This window comes from Scyliorhinus canicula, chromosome 6, assembly GCF_902713615.1.
Source record: "Scyliorhinus canicula chromosome 6, sScyCan1.1, whole genome shotgun sequence".
In the NCBI taxonomy this organism is placed as follows: domain Eukaryota; kingdom Metazoa; phylum Chordata; class Chondrichthyes; order Carcharhiniformes; family Scyliorhinidae; genus Scyliorhinus; species Scyliorhinus canicula.
This window is the reverse complement of record NC_052151.1, coordinates 207,995,133-208,006,206: the sequence shown is the minus strand read 5'-3', so window position 1 is coordinate 208,006,206 and position 11,074 is coordinate 207,995,133. Positions and strand designations below refer to the sequence as shown.

Sequence of the window (11,074 nt, the reverse complement as noted above, 5' to 3'; positions counted from 1 at the left end):
GCTGGAGAATTACAACCACATCTCAGGAAGGACCTTCCAAATATTCCCCAAAAACTTGTGCCTTTATTTAAATGTAGAACCAATTGAATGGGGGATATAGTGAAAGATTCCCCATCAATAAGAAATGCAACGTGTAAAACTTCTAATGGATAGGATCATCTCTCTTTGTCACATAAATTCCTTGGAGATGGCATTTATATCAGTGAAAAGTACAGAGTAACACAATTTGGGAAAAATCACCCCTTTGCTTTAAAATCCGTGACTTGGGAATTAGCAGTATGATGCACATTTTCCCAAATAGAATGAGGCTGATCAGGGGCCTCGGGAAGGATAATCATAGAATTTCTACAGTGCAGAAAGAGGCCATTCGGCCATCGAGCCTGCCCCGACCCTCTGAAAGGGCACTCTACCCAAGCCCACACCCCTGCCGTGTCCTTGTTGGACATTTCACATTTTTGGACACTAAGGGGCAATCTTTGGACTGTGGGAGGAAACCAGAGCTCCCGGAGGAAACCCATGCAGACACGGGGAGAATGTGCAAACTCCGCAGTCACCAAAGGCTGGAATTGAACCCGGGTCCCTGGCGCTGTTAGACATCAGTGCTAACCAGTGCGACCATGCCACCCAAAAAAAACCCAAAAGTGTCCAACGTGGAGCTCAAAGCCATGCCCCCGAGTTTAAGAAAGTCTGACACTCTATCGACTAAACTAGTTGGGCACAGAAATGTGACCGGACGGAGGGGTGTTTAAAATCTTTACAGAGACACTATTTAGAAGCACATTTACTGATGTGGAGCAGAACAGACTGTGATATTCACTATCAGTTAGAGAAAATCTTGATTTTCTTTTAAAAGAGTACCCAATTTGTTTTCCAATTAAGGGGCAATTTTTCGTGGCCAATTCACCTACCCTTCAGTGGGGTGAGACACACGCAGACACGGGGAGAGTGTGCAAACTCACAGACAATGACCCGTGTCCTTTGCGCCGTGAGGCAGCAGTGCTAACCACTGTGTCACCATGCTGCCCTGAAAATCTCAATATTAATTTCCTGATTTTTTTCTCCCACAGTGTTTTAATTCCAGAGAAAAATTGATTCAATCCGGGGTTTGATTCAGTTTGTTTCTCAATGTGCATGTGTTTGTCTTTAGACTGAAGAACAATAAACTGGGAGATTCAGGAATGAAGGAACTACTGTTTGCAGCCCTGAGGAAACCGGACTGTAAAATACAGAAACTGGAGTAAGTCTGGGATTGTCCTTATAAAGCTGGATGCTGAATACATGTCAGCAATTCTGGGAGGTGATTTACAACCCATGTTCGCAGTCAGAGAGCACGCTGAACATATGTTGAGATCGCATTTCCCGATCTTCCACATGCGGCCGCCGATTATGTCACGCAGTTCAGGCCCACAAAGGGGGCCTGAACAATACCTAATTTTTAAAAAAATAAATAAATTTCATTCCAGTTACCCAGCCCCCCACCCGTCACTGAATATTCAAACTGATTTGAAGCAGGAATCAGTCGAGAGTATCTCCCCAGGGGCGCAAAGATAAATATAGCCCCAGGGAGAGGGGGGGGGGGGGGCAGCCTGCACCTGTGGCACTGCCCCTTGGTACAGATTGGCATAGCCAGGTTGGCACTGTGCCAATGGGCAATGCTGGGGCAGGCCCTCTAAGGAGGCACATGGGGAGGATAATCTCTCTTTGTCACATAAATTCCTTGGAGGTGGCATTTATATCAGTGAAAAGTACAGAGTAACACAATTTGGGAAAAATCACCCCATTGTGAGGGGTTCCCATTGTGTCATGGGAGTGGGAGAGCATTGAGGGGGGAACTTGCAGGTACGGGGAGGGATTGGGCAGTGAGGGGTTGGGGGAATGCTGTCGATACTTGTGCGGTTGGGGGGATGGGAAGGAGAGGGGAGCTTGATCATTTTGGGGTGGGGGGGAATAGGGAAGAGAGCCCGATGATTGTGCAGGAGAAGGGGGAGAGCCCCCGCCCAATACCTCCATGGTGAGGAGGGAGTGTTAAACTTCAATGCAGATTGGGGAGCCTTTTAAAGATGGCATCCGATCTCTGTGGAGCTGGCAGGCCCTACCGAGACTGGCTGACAGTAAAAATCCCTCCCACTTTTTTTTCCCCTCGTAAGTGCCTTCGAAATCTGGACAAAAACTCGGCTGTGCAGCTGGGGAGCTACACGTCAGTTTTCAGTCAGAGCCTGACACTTTGGAAAAATGTGGGAAAATCTGCCCTCTATTTAATTAATATTGACAATGAACTCAATCCTGTTATTTCTCTTTCTGATCACCAGTCTATGGGCTGTTGATCTCACAGACGCTTGTGCTGAGGATCTTGCTTCTGCACTCAAAACAAACTCGTCACTAACATCTCTAAACCTAGGATCAAATGCATTCACAGATCAATCTATCCCTGATATTCGCCGCCTCATCCTGAATTGCAGAAATCTGGATGTAATCTGGTTAGTGTCAGTCTACTTACTGTTTAAAGTAAAGATAGTATATAAAGTGCACACTACTGGTGAGGGTAATTATTCTCTAATTATTCTTGATGTGTTAACCCCAGTCTTCTGTATTATATGTTTTTCAATCTGTTTATTTTCTGTTTAATCTTTAACGTATTTCAGGCTGGTGGAGAATCAGTTCACTTTAAATAGAAGAAATCAGCTGATATCATTACAAGGCACAAGACGTGGACTGAGTGTGAAACTGAACATTTAGATTTATTAGCACCCTGCTCTCATTCTGTGAACATTTGCCTGATTCCCTGTTCCTCCCCTTTAACCGGCCGGGCTCCAGGTTGAAATCCTATTGGCCGTTTTCCAGTTTCCAGCTCGAGCTGAGTGAGTGTCATCTCCCATTGTGACATCAGAGGCCCAGCAACAGGGTCACCAGACTCCGCCTCCCGGCCCCACAGCGCTGCTTCTACAGGAGATCCGGGGCTGAGTATTCCCCAATGGGGCACTTGAAAATGCATAATGGTAGTAATAATGTTATTTTATTCAAGAAACATAATTGCTGCTCAAAGCATGTGTAACTTGCATCAAGAATTAATGTAAAGACTAAATAAATGATATCAAATAATGGAAATGTGACAATCATGTAAGAACATGGCATCAATCTCTCACTTAACAACAGCAAAACTAAGGAGCTGGTCATTGACTTCAGGAAGCGAAGTATCGTACACACCTCTGTCTGTATCAATGGTGTTGAGGTGGAGATGGTTGACAGCTTCAAATTCCAAGGTGTGCACATCACCAACAAACTGTCCTGGTCCACCCTCGTCAACGCTACGACCAAGAAAGCACAACAGCACTTGTACTTCCTCAGGAAACTAAGAAAATTTAGCATGTCCACATTGACTCCACCAATTTTTAAAGACGTACCATAGAAAGCATCCTATCTGGCTGCATCGCAGCTTGGTACGGTAACTGCTAGGCCCAAGACTGTAAGAAACTACAGAGAGTCATGAACACAGCCCAGTCTATTATGCGAACCCGCCTTCCATCCATTGACTGTCTACACCTCCCGCTGGCTTGGTAAAGTGGGCAACATAATCAAAAGACCCCTCCCCAGTTATTCTCTCTTCCATTGAGCAGGAGGTACGAAAGTCTGAGAACACGCACTAACAGATTCAAAAACAGCTGCTTCCCCGCTGTTACCAGACTCCTAAATGACCCTTATAGACTTATCTCTCCACGCATCTTCTGTACTGAGTAGCACTACACTCCATATGCTTCACCCGATGTCTCTGTATTTACATTGTGTATTTATCATATGTCCTGTGTTTCTCATGTATGAAACAATCTATCTGGACTACACAGAACAATACTTTTTTACTGTAGCTTGGTACACGTGCCAATAAATCCAAATCCACTCTAAACAAAAAGACAAGCAAATTAAGCAGGATAGTGAAAAGAAATATTAAATTCAAATCAGATTAAAATTACAAATCAGTACAATTACTGTATAATTGGCACTGAAGTGTGTATAGATGTCATTTCAATACCTCATTGAGGACCCAAATTATGTAACAAATTAGGGCCAGATCGGTATCTTTCTGCCCTACATCTTACAGGGATGAACATTTTAAGTTGCTTTGGGCCCCCAACGTTTGGGGCTCTCAAAATAAATATTGCCCTTTTTTTTAAAAAAACACACTGCCCACTTTGTCGTCCCAATTCAAGTTAGCCTGAATGTATATACCCAATATAATATATATATATATATAGAATCCCTACAGTGCAGAAGGAGGCCATTTGGCCCATTGAGTCTGCCCCTGCCCTTGCTCCGATAGAGGATCCTACATAGGCCCAATCCCCCCGCTTCCATCCCCGTAACCCCAACTAACCTTTTTTGGGCAATATTAGAATAGTCAATTCACCTAATCTTTTGATAACCCCATATCTTTTGGACTGTGGGAGGAAACCGGAGCACCCATAGGAAAACCACGCAGACTCGTGCAAAACGTGTGAACTCCACACGTTTTGGACTCCCTGCTCATGATCTGTTGCTGAACTACACAGGCTACATCCGTCTCATGGTCAAATACGTCATGCCTGGGTGGCACCCAGGCCTCAAAACGGGTATAAACTGCCCACAGCCCAATGATTCAGAAGTGTGCATTGAAATTAATCTTTTGACCTCAGTCAGATAACACTGTCCTTTAAGTCTCACAGCTTGAAAATGTACGAACCAGTTATATTGGTTAAAGTTGAAAAGTCCCTTCTGCAAGCTACCCAATTTCAGAACTGCTTACTATCAGTAGACAAGCAACCCGAGGTCGGAATTGAACCCATGTCCCTGGCATGGCACTGTGCCGCTTTCACCTCCCTCAGGGTGTAACTGTCTAACTTTAAGTCAAAGGCCATTTGTTCATGTGAACCAAAATTTACTCGCATGGCATTCTATTTGGTAGCATTGAGCTGAATACTGCTTTCCTTGCATCATTCACTGAGTGTTGAGAATTTTCTGACCCGTGACAGGGATGCCACAAATTCCACCGGGTACCCATCCACCCCGGGGCCTTCCCCAACTTCATACTCCTGATATCCAGCATCTCCTTGCACAGTGACTGTTATATTCAAGGGTGTCCAACATGGAGGGATTGGCAAGGAAGAAAACATTGCAGAGGCAGTGTGACAGGTTGGCAACGGGGAGAGCGGTAGGGTAACTGCGTCGGGCAAGAGGGGTGCTATATGAGTATGTGGAGAAGGCAAGCCGCATACTGGCACACCAGCTGCGGAGGCAGGCCGTGTTCATGGAAATATTGAAGATACAGATTGGAGCTGGGGATGTGGTGTCAGAGCCGGGGAAGATAAAAGAGGCGTTTAGGGAGTACTACCAGGGACTGTACGAGGCTGAACCGAGGGGAGAGGAGGGGGACATGGGGAGGTTTCTGGATGAGCTGGAATTTCCTCAGGTGGAGGATGCAAAGAGGCAGACCCTGGGGCTAAGGGAGATGCTGGAGAACAGGAGTATGAGGACTTTCCAATTATATAGATTGGAACAAAGCTCATTCAAAGCACCAAAAAGAAAACATGCTGTAAAAATGTTATTTTATTCTAATCTGTTGCAAGTGAAGCATGTTTAAAAAAAAACTGCCAATGTCAGAATAAGTTGCTCACTGTCGGGCAAACCCGTGACCGGTGATCAAGTGGATCCACTGACTATCCATTGAGTTTGATATTCGGTCCCAAAATCTGTTGCAGTTGCAAGGATAAGGAAATGAAAGGCTCTCAATCAAAGATTTCTTTGTGCTTACAGCAAAAATGCTAACACCTACGGATTTTTGCAATGCTAACTGGCGGGGGGGGGGGGGGGGGGGGCAGGGGTGGTGCTATTGGGAAGAGAACGGACTTTGAATGCAGGCGTGGCACATTATCTCTGAGATTTGTATTGAGTTTATGGCTTGTTAAATTATTGTTCTTACAGGGGATCGGCTTCTCCCCATGAAATATAGAATTGTTACCGGCCGTGGGCTCCGGTAATCCTTCTGACACCCGCCCACGCCCGGTCTGCAGGTCGCGACCCACACTTTGAAAAACCCTGGTCCAGTATTTTGTTTTTGCTTCAGAATCCAAATCTTTCGCCCGCTTCCGTGCTGTACCCATTTTATGATTATACAATTCCAGATTATCGAACATGAGCTCCAAAAAGTAACCTGGCGAACTTTGGAATCCCACTGGTGGATCAGCACTGCTTCACCACAATGACGACCTAATCTGGTGTTTCATCTCAGTCAAGTGTTTAAGCACACAAGAGCAGGTGGATCATGTATTTCACAACTTCTTGAATGTTTGAGAACTTCCTGGCTGATCATTCGCCTCAATTGGTCTGTCCTGAAAAATCTCAGTTCACACCGTCATACAACCATGTAACAGATGAAGAATTCCCAGGGAGTTTGCAGCAACATGCTGGCATGCAATTCAAAACATTTCATTACATCTCTTGCATGTCGATTGGCCCCTAATAAGATCTTTATTGTCACAAGTAGGCTTACATTAACACTGCAATGAAGTTACCGTGAAAAGCTCGTAGTCACCACATTCCAGCGCCTGTTCGGGTACACAGAGGGAGAATTCAGAATGTCCAAATTAACTAACAGCACATCTTTCGGGACATGTGGGTGGAAACCGGAGCACCTGGAGGAAACCCATGCAGACACAGGGAGAACATGCAGACTCAGCACAGACAGAGACTCAAGCCAGGAATCGAACCTGGGTCCCTGGCGCTGTGAAGCAACAGTGCTAACCACTGTGCTACCCTGCCGCCCATGTAACCCTGCTTCCATCGCCTTGGAAGCAGAGTTCCAAAATTGCACAATCCTCTAAGATGAACACTGCACATAGTGGGCAGGATTCTCTGGTCCTACCAGCGCTCCCTCACCTGCGGGTATCCCATGTGGGGTGGCTTCACTGGGAAATCCACATTGACAAGCAGCAGGAGAATCCCACCACCAGTGAATGGCGTGGGAGCGGGAAAGAATCGCAACGGAGAATCCCAGCCAGTATTTGAGATGTGATCTCACCAATGTCCTGTACAACTGAAGCATCCTTACTTTTATGTTCAATTCGTCCCTCTTGCACCTGCACGCTAACATTGTGTGACTCACGTATGAGAACACCTACAGTCCAAGTACAGTGATTGGGATTCTCTGATAGCTGAAATCGTGTTCGACGATCGGCCGGAGAATCCACATTGCTGTCCCAGTGCCTTGGCGAGAGCAAGGGTGGGGGGGTTGAGAGACGCCTCAGTGGGGTTGGGCTTGGCTGGGGAGGGGGGGTGGCTGAGCACTCCAGGTCGGGGGTCGCCTCTGGGTCACGGAATGGGGGGGGGGGGGGGGGGGTGGCGTGGGACTTTTCGTCTGAGGTTTTCACCCCTATTTTTAAATATTGTGCATGCCATATCAGGGCATTTACAGCTGCTGCCTGCCTGTCCTACAAAACGCTTCCAGGACAGAGCCCTGAAGATCACTTTAACTCCCTTTGACTGTGAGGAGCTTCTAGCTTCACAGCTGAAGGCTATTGCTCATGAGGAATTGGCCTTGTTAGTTGTGAGAGCACTTCCCAGCTGCAGATTGTGTTTGCTGCTTGCTCCTGTTGGTGACTGAGAATAGCTGGAGGCTGCCGAAGCTGAGAGAAGGGAAGAAAGAAGGGAAGGGAGGTGGTGGTTGCCTTTCAGTATCTTTTACCTGCTGGGCGAAGGGAGGATTTTGGCGGGCCTACTACTGGGCTGAAGATGTAGGAGGATTTGCTCGAGCAGCCTGTGGATATTTTAAAATATCTGTTTTGTGCGTTTACTCTGTATTCTGTTCTGGACTTGTGGGTTACCTGTTAATGCCCCCTGTGTTCTTGTGGCCGGTCCTTGGACAGGGTGGTGATGGAAGATCAGATGCTGATATTGCAGTAGAGGACGGCGGTGGCCGGGTTCGACTCCGCAGCCCGGAGGTTGCGTCAGGACTACTGGTGACTTTTTATGTTCAGTGGCCATCTACTGCTCCCAATATGGGAGCCATGCAGGTCACTGGTGTTACTGGTTTTCCTTTTGCACTGTGTTTGTCAGGGTGAGTTGAGCGAATTGTACGATGGATACCATGTAACTGCGGATTATTGTTTTGCCAGTTGCAGCCCCTCCTGCTCTGTAGCCTGGGAGTCGCTGGTAGATGCTGCCTATGCTAGAGAGGTGGAGATTGTTTTTGTTCTCTCTCCCTCCACCACTATGCTCCAGGTTGGTGACACCTTCTGGTGGTTGGTTTACCAAGCGGCTTTCCACTGATGCAGGTCTACTGTAGATGCTGCGGGGTGGGGGAGTCATTTATGCACCGTTGCCAGTGTATTGATCTTTTGCCTAGCGGCTGTGTTTGTCTGCTGCAACCCCTCTCGCTGCTTTGACTCGGCAAATTACCAGCGTCGGAAAAGAGGTGGGATGTTCTCTCTCCTTCCGCTATGCTCCGTGTCAGCGTGCTCTTTTCCAATGGTCTGTGCTGCTCGCTTTGGTTTTGAGTGGCTTCTTAGCACCCTCCCACAGTTGTAGTTCTGATGCTGGGGTCGAGGGGCGGTGTACGTTGTCTCGGCAGCTGGTGGCGTTGTTCATTTGTTCTCTTTTTTGGTTTTTGTCCTTGGTATACTCTGTGGAACTCAGTGCCCCATAGTGCAGGGAATTGTTCAGGGAGTCATTAAATTGTTTCAAGGAGCAGCAAGGTGGCACAGCGGTTAGCACTGGTGCCTCACACCGCTGATGGTGCGGGTTCAATCCCAATCCCGGGCCACTGTCCGTGTGGGGTTTGCACATAGAACATAGAACAGTACAGCACAGAACAGGCCCTATGGCCCTCGATGTTGTGCCGAGCATTGTCCGAAACCAAGATCAAGCTATCCCACTCCCTGTCATTCTGGTGTGCTCCATGTGCCTATCCAATAACCGCTTGAAAGTTCCTAAAGTGTCCCACTCCACTATCACAGGAGGCAGTCCATTCCACACCCTAACCACTCTCTGAGAAAAGAACCTACCTCGGACATCCCTCCTATATTTCCCACCCTGAACCTTATAGTTATGCCCTCTTGTAACAGCTACATCCACCCGAGGAAATAGTCTCTGAACGACCACTCGATCTATCCCCCTCATCATCTTATAAACCTCTATTAAGTCGCCTCTCATCCTCCTCCGCTCCAAAGAGAAAAGCCCTAGCTCCCTCAACCTTTCCTCATAAGACCTATCCTGCAAACCAGGCAGCATCCTGGTAAATCTCCTTTGCACCCTTTCCAAAGCTTCCACATCCTTTCAATAGTAAGGTGACCAGAACTGCACACAATACTCCAAATGTGGTCTCACCAGGGTCATGTACAGTTGCAGCATAATCCCGCGGCTCTTAAACTCAAGCCCCCTGTTAATAAACACCAACACACTCTAGCAGTGTTCTTCAAAGTCAGGGGCGTACCCGCGGGTGGGTGTAGGGAGGGTCGCGGAGCCATTGTCCTCGGCGCTCCCGATCACACAAATCCCCGTGCAGCAGCCGGCTTTTCATAACGCCGGCTGCAGGCTGCCGCGACCATGTTAAAAAAAAAAATTGGCCGCATTGTGCATGGATAATCGAGCACGCATGCGCAATGTGGCCGCTATTTATTTTTAAACGGTTGCAGCTTTTTGTTTCACAAGTTCTGTCGTGGTTTATATTAATTTATTCATTTATTTTATTCATTTTATTTTTTTCATTTATTTTATTCATTTTATTTTTTTTCATTTATTTTATTCATTTTATTTTTTTACAAGTTCGGGGGGGGGGGGTTTATTCATTTTTATCATTTATTTTACTCATTTTATTATTTTTTTTTAACAAGTTCGGGGCGGGGGTTTATTTGATAAAACTTTACTGGAAAAAAATTCAGAACTTTTGACAGATGGAGACTCCATACTTTCTGACACCAGAAGGCTTCACCTTCATCCAACGGGTTCCATTGGAGGATCGTGTATCAGGGCCAAAGGGACCCAAAACCATTTCCTCCATTTTTGGCAGCAGCAAACAAGGCAAGAGTGGGTCGCGCAGGTCGGCCGGCGTGGGTCGTGAGCGTCGGCTGTGTTGGGCTCCGAAGGTTGGCCCGTTGGTAAAAATGGGTCCCCGGAAAAATAGTTTGAAGAACACTGCATTATAGGCCTTCTTCACGGCTCTATCCATTTGAGTGGCAGCCTTCAGAGATCTGTGGACACGAATTCCAAGATCTCTCTGTTCCTCCACGTTCCTCAGAACCCTGCCGTTGACCCTGTAATCCGCATTCAAATTTTTTCTACCAAAATGAATCACCTCGCACTTATCAGGGTTAAACTCCATCTGCCATTTTTCGGCCCAGCTCTGCATCCTATCAATGTCTCTTTGCAGCCTACAACAGTCCTCTACCTCATCCACTACTCCACCAATCTTGGTGTCATCATTAAATTTACTGACTCAGCATCCTCCTCCAAGTTATTGATAAAAATCACAAATAGCAGAGGACCCAGCACTGATCCCCGTGGTACACCGCTGGTAACTGGTCTTCAGTCTGAAAATTTTCCATCCACCACCACCCTCTGTCTTCTGTGTGATAGCCAGTTACTTATCCAATTGGCCAAATTTCCCTCTATCCCACACCTCCTTACTTTCTTCATAAGCCGACCATGGGGAACCTTATCAAACGCCTTACTAAAATCCATGTATACAACATCAACTGCTCTGCCTTCATCTACACACTTAGTTACCTCCTCAAAGAATTCAATCAAATTTGTGAGGCAAGACTTCCCCTTCACGAATCTGTGGTGACTATCCCGGATTAAGCTGCATCTTTCTAAATGGTCATAATCCTATCCTTCAGGTCCTTTTCCATTAACATACCGAGCACCGAAGTAAGACTGGTTCCTTTTGAAATCTTGGTGAAATTGGATGCAAGAATTCTCAATCCTTTTAGCAATTGCAAGCTTCTCCATATTTACTCAGTCTGGGCTGTTCAATATTGTGAAGCTCTTCAAATCTTCTCTCAATGTCTCTTCCATGAGAAGAATTACTCCACATAACTGAAATCCTTCATCC

The 11,074-nt window shown here is 46.6% G+C and overlaps 1 protein-coding gene across 5 annotated transcripts in view; it reads left to right on the top strand.

Annotated features, from left to right (window-relative positions):
- LOC119967839 (NACHT, LRR and PYD domains-containing protein 3-like) overlaps positions 1-3,105 on the top strand; it is a 33,602-nt gene extending 30,497 nt beyond the window's left edge. For 3 of the 5 annotated variants that reach the window (XM_038800878.1, XM_038800876.1, XM_038800874.1), the window contains 3 exons: positions 1,148-1,237; positions 2,310-2,477; positions 2,643-3,105. In XM_038800878.1, the coding sequence (XP_038656806.1) occupies positions 1,148-1,237; positions 2,310-2,477; positions 2,643-2,736 (352 nt within the window). In that variant the 3' untranslated portion in view covers positions 2,737-3,105. Of the gene's footprint in view, positions 1-1,147; positions 1,238-2,309; positions 2,478-2,642 lie in introns of those variants that run through there. The other 2 variants (XR_005461085.1, XM_038800877.1) reach the window with 2 other exon arrangements.
- The last annotated feature ends 7,969 nt before the right edge of the window (positions 3,106-11,074 follow it).